Source organism: Hippocampus bargibanti, linkage group LG02 (genome assembly GCF_051943395.1).
Source record: "Hippocampus bargibanti isolate YZ-2025 linkage group LG02, ASM5194339v1, whole genome shotgun sequence".
In the NCBI taxonomy this organism is placed as follows: domain Eukaryota; kingdom Metazoa; phylum Chordata; class Actinopteri; order Syngnathiformes; family Syngnathidae; genus Hippocampus; species Hippocampus bargibanti.
The window spans coordinates 9,627,633-9,643,379 of NC_142735.1; the positions used below are offsets into that span (position 1 = coordinate 9,627,633).

The following is a 15,747-nucleotide window of genomic DNA, read 5'->3' on the forward strand; positions in this document are numbered from 1 at the left end:
CATGATGACTGCACGTCACTGATGTACGTATATATATTTGTGTGTGATTTTCAGTGTATGTATTTATGTATGTATTTATTTATTTGTATTTTAAGTATTTATGTATTTATTCACCCATTTATTTATATATGTATTTATTTCTTTGGTATTTTTATGTTTGTTTGTTTGTTTGTTTGTTTGTTTGTTGTGCAACCACTTGATGGAACACAATTTAGTAAATTCAACAAGTCATTTTTTTTTTAAGTTTACAGTCTAAAGAAGACTGATATGTAGCCCATCCCAGGTGCTTTTTGGTCAGGCACGGATACAAGAACGCCATTCATATCTCAGGACAATTAAGAGATTTCAATGAACTTACTGGAATGTGGGGACAAAAGATGAAGAACATGCTAAGACAGACCGCGGCCCACATTCGAACTCTCAACCTTAAAAGTGAAACTGGTGTGCTAACAGCTTATGCACAGTGCAGCCAGCCTTAATTTATTTATTATTATTTTTAAATAACAACTATTTTATTTACTGATTGCTGATTTCCCCCTGTTGTCAATCAAAGCAATTCAGTTCCTAGTGCAAATATTGTCAATGTTCACACAGCCAGTTGTGTGTGTGTGTATTGTTTTGTGTGGCATTTTATCAACCTCTCAATCTTCTCTTGAGGCGATTAAAGTCCTTTGCTGATCGCCACAACCAGCTCTGTAGCTCACGCAGTATCCAAAAGCCTTCCACCTTCCTGGCAAAGTCACTCATGGCTGGCCGCACGGAGAGGAGCACAGATGAAGACGACGAGGCGGAGGAGAGGAGCGAGGGCCCTCCGTGTATGGACAAGGTTGGGGATGCGGGGACGAGCCCTTGCTCCTCGCCTGGCCTGAGCTGGTAGAGAAGAGAGAGGGTGGATGGCGAGGGGTGTAGCGAAGGGCGGAGGAGGGAGCGAGGAGACCGACGTTGAGGATGCGATGAGGAGAAGTCCATCAAGAAGCTTTCCCCCCCATCCGTGACGCCGTCCTCCTTCCTGAGTGTGTCTGTGTAATGGAAGTCAAGGTTGTAGCTGTACCCTTCACCTGTCTGGGCAACGATGGCAGAATCTGCCTCTGGATTCTCAGCGATGCTCAACAAGCTCCTTCCCCATCTTCTTGTACCGACCACTCGCTCTTCCTCTTTCCAGTCCCACTTCCAGGCATCCGTTTCTTCCCGCCTCCCTCTCCCCCTCTTCTCTCTTTTCACCTTTTCCCTCAACCTGACATTCCTTCCTCTATCTGCAGCCGACTCCAGTCGCCTCTTCGCTTTCCCTTGCTTAACATCCACGCTGAGGCCTCCCTCCCTCTCTCCTCGTCCCCGTGTCCCTGTCCTGGTCCTGGTTCTGGACCTGTACGGGCTGCCGCTGATCAAAGGCACGGGGCTATCTCCCTCCAACCCCCGCTGAAGTTCACCAGTTTTCCGTTCAGGAAGGACATAGCCCAAAGTGCTCATCAGCGCCGATATGGAGCCCAAAAGGCCATCCAGGCCGGTGCAAAAATGCAGCAGGGAGGTCTTGAGGGAGGGGCAGACTGTAGAGCGGGCCAGATCCCTAACAGCCGCCAACAGGACTGAGTATGCCCTCTGGTTCTGAGCCAGGCGGGCTTGGTTCTCCAGACCGTGCCACAGCTCCAGACGAGTGGCGGCGCTGGGCAGGGAGAGAGCCGTGCTGTTGGGCCTTGGCGGTGAAAAGTCTTTATCGTTGAACGGGGGGCCGAGGTACGTCAACTATGGGGGCAGAGACACAAGCACGCGGGTCTAAGTTGAATTTCAAGAATTTGAGATCTTGTCAAGCACATTAAGCAGAACCAAACAGATGTGTAGACGTGCTATGAACAAGACCCACAGGAGGCTCACCAAAAACAAAATGCTTCCATTGTCCGAGAAGCACATATGCGAAGTAAATGTTTGAAATTATGCTAACACAACCTTGATATATCTGCTTAAACTATTACAAAGAATATAAACTGACACAGAAATGGCACAAAGGTATTTGATGTCAATAAATCTCTGTTGAACTCACATAATTCCCATGAGTAATTCCCCAGAAGTAACAATGGTCTGTAGAATTCATGTGGTAAAATGATTAAAAGTTAAAATGTGATTCGCTGTGTTGCATTTCTTCCCGGGTACGTGCGAATAGATCGCAGACGTTTTTATTTCAGCATTTACAATGGAAGACTGAAAATTTATAGCATACAAACAGCGTATTTATGAAATGGTAATGTCATTTGCGTTCAAGTATTTAAATATGCTTTTGTCATTTGAACATGAAATACTGGACATTTGGAAATGTTTGAAAGCAAGCAACAAAGATTTAAGGGGGGTTGAATAAAATTGAGTGCAGGGTTACCGATATTTCATCTTTATATCTCAAAAGGCATCATATAAACCATCCAACAAATCACATGGCTAAAATAAGCAAAATAAAACTCACATAGACATCTTTGATTTCCTTGAGCTGGAATTCCAGAAATTTGGTCAGCTCATACGTGCTTTCGATTGAACTCCTCTCACTGGCCAAGCTCTGGGACGAACCCATGACGGCGACCATGGCACCAGACATTAAAAGCACAACGTGGATTTGATGCACTGTAAAGATAGCACACTCAGAAATGCTTCAAAATGTTAAAACTGCAACGGTTTTGGTAGTTAACAATTGATAAATAGCAGATGTTTAAATTATCATGACATAGATGATATGATTCCACAGCCCCAGAAATGACCCCCTTTGATAAATTTCAAACTGTGCTTCAGTTGCTGCTTCTTCATTGTTTCGTGTTTTATTTTTCTCTCTCTCTTACAATACTTTGGGTTAATTCTTTGTCTCTACGGTAATGCCCTTGTCTGTTTACACACTGCCAGTGCGCTCATTTAACACTGCCAAGAAAGCTTTTTCCATTTCCATTCTTATTTTGGGCTCTCTGGCGTTCAGAGGTTTACATTGGTTTCAAATAAAACCTCACTTAGTAGCTCGGGACGGTCGAATGAATGTTCACACATGGATATGCACATGTTCCTATGTTTAAAAAAAATAAACAAAAGAGCACTGATGATGAATGCTTTTATATGAGATTAGTTTTTTGAGGTCACGTAGTTCGCAGTACAGTTGTAGAGTCAAAAAATGTATTTCTAACATGTCGATGTGTAACATCTTACTTTGAGTACCATATTTTCCTGGTTATAAGGCCATTTTCTTCAAAAGATGACCCTGCGGCTTATACACAGGTGCGCCTCATGTGTGAAGTAATATTGAGCCACAACAGGTCTCGCAACTACTGTCAGCAGCCACCGACTCCATTTCCCCCTGTAGAAGAAGTAATACGTAACCTCAGCCTCTATTGTAGCGCCTTATAATGTGGTGTGCCTTATATTTGGACAACATTCATATTTTTATATATTATATTTAGAAAATCTTTTTGATTCATTGGGGGTGTGCCTTATACTGCAATGCGCCTCATACAAAAAAATGGGATATACGGTGGTATATTTGACCTTCAATCCCAATTTATTAGTTTTTTGAGTTAAGAGTCGTTTGGTTGACATTCTCTTTTATTATGTTTTGTAATGTTTATGAGCGATATGGTGCTTTTTTTGAGGGAGGAGTGGGGGTTTTGAGTGATTACATGTTATTTATTCATTTTAATGAAAAAAAAATGTTTTCAAAGTGCGAGTTAAAGATGAGGACCGGTGTATATTATATAAGGAGCTTGGTCTTGGAACACATGAACTTGTAAGTCAACGTACCATTGTGGAATGTAATTTGTGCGCGTGCGGATGTGTTTCTGAGGGAACACTGAAAATTCTGCACTGCTTCTAACTCTGGTTTCAAACAGAGAAAATTGAAGCTGAAAGATGGTTTTCAACTAAAAGGGAACGCATGTTCGCAAGCCTCTCATAATGCTGCTTTCACTCTCTCTCTCTCTCTCTCTCTCTCTCTCTCTCTCTCTCTCTCTCTCTCTCTCTCTCTCTCTCTTTCTCTCGCACACAGACTCACACACACACACACACACACACACACACACACACACACACACACACACACACACACTCATGCGCACACACAAAAATCATATTCTTTCTGCCATGTCTCTCTCGCACCGCATGACATCCAGACAGCAAGCGGTGATTCATGTATGCAATTATGGTCGAAACATGCTGCTGTTTAACAAGAATTTCCATGACCCTGTCAATTTTTGTCAGACTGACACACCTGAGGCCTCCCGTTTACGTCACCATTCTCGTCCTTTGTTGTTCCACCCTGTTACCTCGCCCTGCTTCCCCTTCCGCCCAGAAAATCCTGCTTTTTTTGGCCCTTTTTCTTTCCGTCCCTACTGGTTGCTTCATAGCGGGCTAGCAAGGTCAGAATCAAGGGCAATTTGAAGAGAACTGTACTGTACAGGCAAAATAAACAAAAACAATCTTCAATTCATTCAAGGCTAACTATGATTTTATGAAAAAGAAAGCAGAGAGCAGTAACGAGGTTTCCAAAATCCCATTTAAAAATTAGACAATAATTCTGTCATTTTATTGCAGTTTTAACAATAATATATAATATATAATATATAATATATAATATATAATATATAATATATAATATATAATATATAATATATAATATATAATATATAATATATAATATATAATGTATACTTTTAACAATTATATATATATATATATAGGATACATATGGATATATTTTTTGTATTCAAATGTTTATTTTTCATCGCACAAACTTACTTGTAGTTGTTCCCCAATTCTGTTGTATCTTCACCATGCAATGAAAATGAATGTTTCCTATTGTATACTACTAATTCAACAAACTGTTTTCTGTGGTTGTACTTTCCACCGTGTCATTTCATTATTTACAGTACAGTTTAGCACATTTTCTTGTCAACTAGTCTCCACACACTGTAATTGTTTTGTCATATTAATTTGATGTATGATATTTTTGTGGTTAGCTGACAAAGTAATTGTGGGGGATAATCTGACAAGAAGATGAAAGATGAATGTAAGTCCATGTTTCAGTTTTAGGGAGTAGGACAAGGCATTTTATTTATAGAGCACATTTCATACACAAGGCAACTAACTTAATCAGCTTTTGAGTGATGCTTCCACCATTCTATACTTTCTGTTCTTTCACGCAGAATCTAACTTCATTTGTGAGTGAGTCCAACTGAAATCGGAATTATTTATACAAAAAACTAATTAGCATATGCAATGTTGATGTTGATTGAATTCACTTCAAGTCAACCAATAGTCTAATTTATAATAATATGTAACACTAGTTATCAACACAATTATTGAAGGATTCAATGTTAACATGACTTTAATAGGTACTGTATTCCACATATAAAATTTCAACACAAATATGTAAAGTTGAGGGGATCACTTATAGTGTGACAGATGAAAGAATACAGTTCAGCTGTATTTCATTTTTAAGATCAACACATTTGCATTTAATCTTTCACAACTGTCTTGTTTTTATACATTTACTGTATTGTGGCACATCCATTTGTTGGCAAGACATTTCAATGGATACTGATTGGAATTGCATGTCTGTCTTCAAGTGCAGTGTTAAGCTTCAAACAGATCACAGTTTCAGTGGTTTACTATACTATTAAAAGTCTCTCTTTTTTAAGAATCAACATTCTTGTTTTTCATGAACACTTACAGACCAACTATATTTTAATTTTAGGCATGATAGTGACTTAAGTATTTTTTGAGGCTGTAAAAAGTTGGGCAACCACTGCTTTCGACAAATTGAGTGATGGATATCTTGTAATAGTCTTTTAGTCTGACGAAGAACTACATGCAGCAACATAATAAGGACTGATGATTTGTAACACGACACAGTGAGCCTCTGGTCGCCCACATCAAAGTGTCTCCAAGGAATATTTTGGAAAACTCGGCGGTAGTCCCGGGCCGCTCCACACACACACACACACGCACACACACACAAACACAAGCACACACACGCACGCACACACACACACACACCTTAAAATAAGTCATCTACAACAACGCCCGTCAGCCGGCAGAACCTGCTTGGATGGTCTCAGCCCACAAAACCCTGTCACTTATCTGGAGCAATAAACGTCTTTATGCCACATGTGAACGTTTGAAGACCATCAAGTCACATGGAGCTTCCTCCTGTGGAACATCCATTAGCATTTACACATGATGGAACAAAATGGATCGCTTTCACCAAGGAATAACTAGCTTGGAAATGGTCCCACACAGAAGAAGGTACACAAAATGCCCAAAATGTTCCATCCGTGATTGTCATGGTGCATGGTTATACTGATTTTTTTCCATTTTCATTTTGCAAAGCCTCCTTCACCACTGTGGTTAAAAATGTTTTTTGGAGAAGTGTGCATAACTAACATACCATAAAAGCCAGCTCCGTGTTGTTGTTATATAATGTTATAATGAGTGACTTCATTAGAGCTGGCATTGGGCCAGACTTCAAGGTGATCACCGCAGGCGGATTGAGGCTGCATGCGTGTGCCTGGTGGGGAGGTGAAGCACAGTCTTTTCCGCACCTATTGGCGATGGTATTTAGGCAAAATTGTTAAAGGGCTTTTATTAAAATTCAATTAATAATTTTAAGCCACTGCAATGTTGGATATGCACATTTTGACCTTGAACAAACCTTCTTAGTATACAATTGGAACAGTAAAACAAACACTAAAAATTCAATTGAAATTGTGGTGCTCAATGTAACTCAACTTATTTCCCAGCAAACAGCAACTTGGCAAATCACCCAATATCCAAATATAAGGCCACACGCAGTTTATTACCACTCTCAGTTCAACTTTACCATCAAAGTAAACAAAAAAAAAAGAATTCACCTGTATTCAAAACAATCGCAATGTAATTGAGCATAATGAAAACGCATTAGACTGGCCAATGAATAGTTTCAGTGTTATAATCCTTTCAAGGACAACCAACACCATTTTTTTTGTTTCCTAACTGACATCAGAAAAACGTTTTATAACATCTAAAATACCCAAAACATGCAGGCTGATTTTTTAGTCAAATGCAAAACACCAATAAAAACGAGTTAAAGTGTCCCAAAACTACTTCAAAATGACCTTGGAGATGCTGAGTTTCAGAAGGTCCCGCCCCCTTGTTCGTGACGTCACGCCAGGACGTCATGCCTTGCTCTAGATTCTAGAGCAAGGCATGACGTCCTGGAGTCTAGAATCAAGACAATGGCTTCAGATTCGGAGAAGATGCTTTCTTGTTACTCATCCAGTTCTGAATATGTTTTAAATAGTTCTGAAGAGGAAAGCATAAATGTTTGCAATCTATTAAAGAAGTCCTCCCGTATCAATTCGAGCCGTCAGAACTCCAATGTAGTGTCCCAGAAAATGCACAAGATGGCGCCGAAGCTCCGTTGGAAATGGGCTGATTTGTCTGCTGGGAATTTGTGTCAACTAGTATCAAATAGTAGTCTTGGTGCAACATACAATGATTCACCATCGCATTATTTATGTGTTTCCCTTCTAATTTTGCCATCAACACGTAGTTTTCAGACCAAAGAAAGTACCCAAAATGCATTGTGTGTCGGTATCTCGGTCAGGGGCGTTCCTGACGTGACGTCACATCAGGCATCGTCATCAACTCGAAAACAAGACTTCCGGAATATTCAGTGTGAGTCTTAAAATATAGCTACATGCGGTGGAATCTTTGTAAAATACGCTCAGTAGAAGTCATTTGAAACAATTTTACAAATTATGGATACAACTTGTCCAGAGACGTCAGTTGTCCTTTAAGTGAATTGTTTTGGGGGAGGATAGAATGGACTAATGGCAGTCTCATTCATTAAGAACATTTAAAAAATGAAAGATACATTGAGCAGATTGCTGTTCCAAGAATGGACACTTAATTAATTTAATTTGTATCTCAAGGAAGCATTTTTTGATATTCAGAGTTAAATACAGTTGAACTGGATTGAGACAAGAATTCTTTTGTGTACGATAAAACAGAGCCCACTTGCCTCTTGTGGCAATAGACCAACACTTTGATACTAGATAACACAAGTACAGTCTTATAAAATCTTGGAAGATGCTGCATCACGGGCTTCACAGATGGGAGAAATCTTATTATTTCGGACCTCACATTCCACTCGTGTGAAAAAAAACTTGGGCACCACAGCAATTTGCTTTGTTTAAGAATGTAGAAAATGTGTTGCGATTTAGTGTATTTAATGCGAAATGGCAAAACCACATGCTGTACATAGTCTATATAGTGTTCTGGAGTTTGCGTTTTGAAATTCGCCGATGTTGCTGAGTGGTATTCTTGTCTATTTTTACTAGTCGGAGGTCAGAAACTTCAAATGTGCCTCGTTTTCTAGAATGCAACGAGGGAAGCGGCAGGAACATGCTGTCAGGGAGACAAAGAAATTACTCCATACAATCACTGACCTGTAAGCAGCTCATCCACACTAATACTGCCATTGAATCACAGCACTGTCTTACATATAAACCATAAAAGTTCCATCATCGTCTTCCAGGCCCTGGTTCTGAGTCAACGTGACTGTACATAAACTAAATGTTCAAAAATTCATACATGGAAACACAATAACAAAGCCTTTGAGTCTTTTCAAAATGATCACCGGATTATGCATGGAATGATCAGGGTTCACCACTGGTTGCTGACCCAGTGCGACCGAGCGTTTATTCCCTCATTGACAGCAGATATGTTGCCTTTGAAATAGTTGTTCCAGATTTATTGTGTTGCAATATCAAAGTGAAAGAAATCCATTAGCGAAAGAGGAGCGAGACGCTTTTGATGTCGGGCTCAAACAAATGCTGAGACAAACAATTGCACCAAGTGGCGTCCATCACCATCAATTATCTTCTGACTTTTATCATCTTTGCCCTCATTTGACGCACCCCCATTGAAGCGTTGCCATTTCATTGGTTGTATCATAGCAAGAATGTTGCCCAATAAAAGTTAACTAAAGAAAAGAGCGTGGAACTGTCGTGGCTTGGAATTGAAGCGGATTTACGTGGGACAGGAGATGTGAAACAGTCTCTTTTCGTCAACGGATGCTACAGCTTCAACAATTAGCTTGTAGCAGACGTGTACATTTCACCATGACGTCTCTGTTCCACTGGTGAAAAAGATGCTTTGATCCTCTTTTCTTTCATCCAGAACTTCATACAACAAAGATGGTGCAGAAAGTGGTTAAAATTGAATGACCGTCTGTGTCTTTTGTGTTGTGTCACATTGTTTTTTATTTAGTTTTTTGTTGTTTTGACTTGAAGATGGCGCCGCGAAAGTGGCCGCCTTTACAGCAGGTCCTGTATTTTGATTTTCAACTTCTTCCTTTCCTTTCCTCTTACTTTCATAACTTTTCTGCTGTGAAATGTAAATGTCTCCACTGCAAGACTGATAAAGGATAATAAAATCCAATCCAATAGTAAAATTGCAAAAGATGATTTAGATGCAGAAAATAACAACAAAGCAAAATACAACCCCCACATCACGACACATTCTATTTGGGGCAAAATGAATGATGCAAATGTCATCATCTTAATCTGAACAGTGTGAACAAACCGCAATCTTAAATGTATTGACATGGTCCATTGTTGATTTTGACACTGAATTGTGGATTCAGTGTCCTGGAAAGTTTGACCATGAGCAAACTTTTTTCCTCTTTTTGAGTGGGACCAAATGTGATCAGAAAACAAGTTAATAAGGTAATTGTACGTGCTACCACCTCAGGAAAGAGCCTTGAATTGAGCTTTACATCAATTTAAATTACTGATGGCGTTTTAAAACATCAAAGTTTTTTGCCAGAGTAGAAATGAAATAAAATATCAGAGGGGAGGTGAAACACTGAATCAAAAATTTTACGTGTGCCATTGCGGTTTGACTGAGGGAAAGGTTTCTTCAGTCGTCATCTGTACTTCTTTAAAGGTGTCGGTCGTTTCGCTCCTCATCCAAAGAGCTTCATCAGCAAACTAAAATTGAGCTGGTAACCCTGGCCCTTTGCAATTCTCAATAATCAAATGTGAAAAAAAACTGGACACTTGTAAATATGGGTTGATACAATACAGCTACATATATCAATATGCCTTTCTTCATACTTGCACTACGTACAGTTTTTTTTATAAAACGGTTTTGCACATTTACAGTATACAGTTGACATTTTTATTTTGCTATGCTTAGAATATCTTGTTCTCTATCCTTTCACCCCCCCCCCCCCCCCACCCCATCCCCTTTCAAATTGCTGCTGTGGACTGCAAATTTCCACATTGTGGGACGAATAAAGGTTTTCTGATTCTGATATCCCTAATGCACAGAGGTGGCCGTGGCAGACCTCTGCTCTGATAGGTCCTTGCTCTAAGGTTGGGGAAGCAGTGGAGCATACCCCGAAGCCAATCTGATCTATTGTTCTTTTCCTGGCTCTGGTTTCACCTCATTAGCCAATCTGATTACCTCTCCAATCTGATTACCTCTAGTGTTCTATCCCTGGCTCTTATTTCACCGCATTAGTTGATCTGATTACCCCTATTGGACTATCCCTGGCTCTAGTTTCACCTCATTAGCATGATGAAACCTATGTGGTATTGGCCTAAGAAGTCTGTTGTAAGCTCGGTCTAAATTAAAACTTAAACCAACATGGCGATTTAGTGAAGGGATTTGCTGTTTTACACAGACGCAATGCAGTTTGATTTGATCGTCCGCAAGTACTGGTACTCCATACAGGACAACGGCAATTCTGCGTTGACCATCGGTCATCGCACTTCACCATACCATGAACAAAATACTTGTGAGAACACAACCTCACCTTCCTTTTACTTTGCGTTCACACCTGATTCATCTGAAACTTCAAAACAGTTGATGACCACAAATCCCACGAGGACTCGCTGTTAGAACTTGGTTAGAGTTTAGCGCAATGTCAAAGGTTGGTTGTCATGGTTACAAGACCACCAGGAGGAACTTGTTTGAGGTCACACCATGACACCTGAGTGTGTTGTCGCTTTAAAGGCTAATTTCACGTGAGGCCACTGGAAGGAAGGGTTTGGAAGGGTGACAGTTGAGGGGTCACGGTCAGTGCGTGTATGTTTTTGTGGGTGCGGTGTGTGCACGTACAGTTAGAGAGCAGATTTATGAGCAGCCTGTTGCCAATCAAATGTGCATTCCTTCACTAACTCAACACACACAAACGAGGAGGCATAGACGCACACATATGAATTCAGGGCAGCGCAGATCTGCGCGTGCACACACACGGGCTGAATAATCCATATAACCAAAGCCGTGTGTTGTCACATACATTTTGCTGGGTCAAACACCCACACTGGATTTACTATCAAGGTTCTCAACATTGGTGACTTAGTCGATGCTGTCAAACATGAGCAGGCGTGTTGTCTAACCGCTTTTGAGCGTGCCACCCCTAATCTATGGTTAGTCGTTTTAGTTCATGCGACCTGTCAATTCTGTCTCCCCCGTTACGAATTGCTTCCAAAATCTCAATGAAAAGTGAAACTTGGCTAAGGCTTCGGCCTAATTGCCTTTGCTCTGTTTTCCTTTGACTAATTGGCTCCACTCGTGTCCTTCATCCTCATCTTTCATTCCTTACTTCCTCTTTTTCAGACAACCCCCAAGCAACTCCCCCACTTCTTTAAAAGCATGGGTGGGGATTTTTTTTGTGTGTATGCGTGTGTTTGTGTACTTAGTATTCATCCTAAATTTAGGGTGTGGAGGATGATGCGGCCTTCAAGCACATTTTATTAGGCGCATTTGTAAGTTGCATAGTTTTGGTTTATTTATTTACATATTTATTTTTGTGCTGTGCTTTGTAACACTGCAGATATGTCAAAAATTACTGTGAATGTGTATATACTTTGAGAAGACTATAGAAAGTCGTTTAAAATGTTCCACTTTTACCTTTAGAATTTCAAGATCAATTTCTTTATGTTGCTGAACGGTGTCATCGCTACAATGTTTTGGAAGTCAAGCAACTGGGGTACGTTGTTTTTTTTCCTTCTTGTGCCATTTTGCTGCATTCCAAATGAAAGAGTGAATCAATTCATCCAATACAATACATATTTAATTGACAAAACAATACAATGCTTCTTGATTTATATCACGCTTTCACGACAGCTCTGCTTGATGTTTTTACCGCCAACTGAGTTATAGTAGGTTTTTTGTGCCATACGTCGTTATGAACTTGTGGGAGGAGAGCTGACACCTTGTTCGCTCATCACTAAAACTCTCCTTCTCTCGTGTAGTAATTTAAAGAATACCTTCAAAGCATGTGACAGCTAACTAATGTGTGCTATAGTGTACCGTATGTTGAGTTTTGCAGGACAGACAGAAGGGAGGAGGAGAGGATTTGAAAGGGGGGCTGTGGTGAGATTTTTTTTTTCTACGCCGAGGGGCCATGTTAATTTGGCAAAAATGTAAACAGCATGTGTAACTGTTCAAAGCGTGACCGACTCATTTTATATGTTCCCCTTTTTCCCGTTGCTCTCTCTCTCTCTTCCCCTGTGGGTGCTGTGGATTTGTGTCAGTGGGGAGTCTGCTTGGAATTAACCCCTCCATTGCTGCTTGATATTGACGCAGGCCGATCAAACAGCATCCTTATCCCAACCTCCTTGCACAATCTTTCAATTGTTCTTTGTTTCGTGTGTGTGTGTGTGTGTGTGTGTGCGCATGTGTGTGTGTGTGTGTGTGTGTGTGCGTGTGTGTGTGTGTGTGTGTGTGTGTGTGTGTGTGTGTGTGTGTGTGTGTGTGTGTGTGTGTGTGTGTGTGTGTGTGTGTATGTGTGCGTGCGTCTGTGTGCGTGTGTGTGTGTGTGTGTGTGTGTTTGTGTGTGTGTGTTTGTGTGTGTACCTGTGCCATGCCTGTGCACACTCACAGTCATCCACTCAACCATCACAATAATACATTTTGTGTTTATGCCTGCATGTTGCGTTTGTTTAATCGCCCAAGGACAGACTTTTTGTTTAAAAGTGAATGGAAATCAGTGTGTGTGTGTGTGTGTGTGTGTGTGTGTGTGTGTGTGTGTGTGTGTGTGTGTGTGTGTGTGTGTGTGTGTGTGTGTGTGTGTGTGTGTGTGTGTGTGTGTGTGTGTGTGTGTGTGTGTGTGTGTGTGTGACTAACCTGAATCATGTACGTACTTCCACATATCAGTAACAGCTAATAAGACTGGCACTTAAACCTTGTTGTGCATGGCCCCAAAACCTTTAGCGTCACTTTAATTAAAGATAATTCACGAGGGCTAAAAAGTAATCTCAAGTCAACCCTTTGCTCTCCTCACTCTGCGCACAATCAATATTAACAGTTATTAGCATGGTTTTATTTGATTTCTTCAAAGAAGGACTAATTAAAATTTAACTTGGAGAACAAATTGTGAATATTTTACTTCAATTTCAGTTTGTTTTTCTTTTTCTGTCATTGGACTATACATGGAGTAATTTCTGATCAAGAGTCAATTACAGATAATGGTGAGAAAAACGCAGAAAAAATACTTCAACACACAACACAGTGTACAACACTTAACATTTCACAGCTTTCCACAATGATTGCAATTTTCTTTCTTGGTTTTAGAATATCAAAGAAAAACAACTTCCTTACTAAAAGTAGTTGTTCATCTTGATATCTGTGTTGATTTGTAGTCACGCAAGTCATGGTAATTCAGAAAGGGTTTATTGAGGCAACGGGACTTTTGTGTTGAATTTGTGTTTGTGTTTTTTCTTGTTTTTTTTTAATATCGCTCCAAAATAACTAAAGAGAAGACAGGTTTGAAATATGAAGGCATACCTCCACACAAATACGTACAAGGACGAAAAGAAGACAATAAAAAAAATAATTACAGGTTTGTACTTACAGATGCAGAATGTCATTTTCCTCCCTCCAAATTCTTTTATTTCCTTTCAGTGATCAGGAGTTCATTAATGAGATGTAAAGACTTTCAAGGTGCTCTCTCGTTAGAGTTTTATCCCCTTCTCCTTTGAAGCAAAGGTTGCGAATGAAGAGGAGGTCCAGAGCAGGTGATGTTTTGTTCTAAAGAAGCTTCTCGTCAGGATGGAGCATCTGCTCCTACGTCTATGATCGGTGTGACACTCTCAGAGGCGACGAAGTCTTTTTGTAGCCTCTTCCTCCACCACCACCACCCCTCCTCGTCCTCATTCTCCTCCTTTCATCCCCTTTTGCACATTTCTGAATCCCGACTTTCTTCTTCATGGTAATCCTTATGTCTGATTCACCGGTTTGACGCATCACTGCTCGCCCCGGAACCACGAGACTTGTCTCAACTCATCTCCGTCTTCACGCACGCAATCGTCATCGCAGCCTCCGCGCACGCTGACTAGTGATCGTTTGATGTCTGCGCGCCACTTACGTCCTCCTCTTATTTAATCAGTTTCCGAATAGTTGGGAGGATAATCCAACGAGACGAATGGAAAATGTTCATCTTTTACGCATGCACGCATGGCCGCATGAATGCGCCAATTTTCATTAATGTAATCAATAAATATCAACAACATTAAAAAAACGAAATATCAGGCATAAAAATGGAATGTGAAATTTAAATTTCTACACTGCGAAACTAATAAAGGCAAATCCAATCAAAATCCAATCCAAACATAAATTAAGCACAACTGTACGTTTTTGACACAAAAAATGACCATACACATCATTTAAAACATTCTAAATGAGCATTTTCACAACCCTTGTTTATCCAAAGCATGGATTTTACATTCTCAAGAAAAACCAGAAAACTAAATGTGACAAAAACTGGATACACAAGTTAATTAATTGTGGTTGCTACATGAAGGGGAGGGGCTTAATTGTTCCTGCATGTCACAATGTAGCCTACAGTGGATAATAACTTATTTCTCTAATCATTTTAAGACCATGCAGTTAAGTAAACTTTAATATTACTCGGCACCCCACCTGATAAACAATTGCGGCTGGGAAACCACTCCTCTAAATAGTGACAATAGTGCAAGAAAATTATTATTTTTTCAATGCTGCAGCGTCACAGCAATGCACGGATAAAATAATTTGCATACAGGTCTATTAAATGTTTACAATTTCTCGTTGCTTCTGGTAATTTCTTTACAATTACAAGTATTTTCACCAGATGTCACACGAATGATTTTGTATGTCGTGTTCACCTTGCATGCTCATTAAACTGCAAAATGTCCTATAGTGAGACCAGACATGCTCGCATTCCCTACACTAAACGCAAGGATATATACTCCCAAAGTGTGCTAAATCACTGGTACGTTTGCATTGCATTACATAGATGGAGAAATTGTGTGCACTGATTATAATCATCCAGGAAAACAAACCCACTCGCAAACCTCCTATAACGCTACGTACTTCATGTCAGAATTAATACAAATCTGAGGAAGGAAATAACTTGTGAAGATGCATTTTTTTGGCAAAAAAAATATTGGTACTGTTATTATTATTAGTTTATAAACTGTAGCTACACGAAAGTTGTTACCCGTGTCAAATCTGCCCTGGTCTTCCTTTATTCAATTAAATCGCATGTCTGTTTTCTGACAAAACCGAGGTTTTCAAAATTCCTTACTCTATTCATTTTGTAAATAACAAATATCAGTCTTATATTTAAAGGACGATTCTTCATTAAAATGCGTTTTCATTTTAACTTGAATGATCATTTCATGATCATTCAAGTTATTATTCAGGCTTGAAATGCACATTTCGTTGCTTCGTCACTTGACTTCATTTATTCGGCAC

General features: G+C 39.9%; 3 protein-coding genes across 4 annotated transcripts in view; 1 reads left to right on the forward strand and 2 right to left on the reverse strand.

The window, feature by feature from the left end:
* Positions 1-13,968, reverse strand: part of slc43a1a (solute carrier family 43 member 1a) — a 73,711-nt gene extending 59,743 nt beyond the window's left edge. The window contains exon 1 of the mRNA XM_088988387.1: positions 13,865-13,968. The gene's annotated coding sequence lies outside the window, so the exon portion shown is untranslated. The remainder of the gene's footprint in view (positions 1-13,864) is intronic.
* clcf1 (cardiotrophin like cytokine factor 1) lies at positions 1-14,005 on the reverse strand. Of its 2 annotated transcripts, XM_088988407.1 has the most exons (4): positions 13,865-13,998; positions 3,172-3,319; positions 2,450-2,604; positions 1-1,740 (listed from the first exon to the last, which is right to left on the reverse strand). In XM_088988407.1, coding segments are annotated over exons 2-4 (1,263 nt in total). In that variant the 5' UTR covers positions 3,173-3,319; positions 13,865-13,998; the 3' UTR covers positions 1-633. The 2 variants fall into 2 exon arrangements, with proteins under 2 accessions (XP_088844533.1, XP_088844525.1); XM_088988399.1 differs by lacking the exon at positions 3,172-3,319 and having other exon boundaries at positions 13,865-14,005.
* The window catches only part of ssrp1a (structure specific recognition protein 1a), an 18,101-nt gene continuing 14,332 nt past the window's right edge, over positions 11,979-15,747 (forward strand). The window contains exon 1 of the mRNA XM_088988336.1: positions 11,979-11,998. The gene's annotated coding sequence lies outside the window, so the exon portion shown is untranslated. The remainder of the gene's footprint in view (positions 11,999-15,747) is intronic.

Coding starts and splice junctions, on each gene's coding strand:
- clcf1 (XM_088988399.1), bottom strand. Junction 1,741..2,449: donor AGGAAATCAAAGATGTCTAT/GTGAGTTTTATT, acceptor CTGCCCCCATAG/TTGACGTACCTCGGCCCCCC.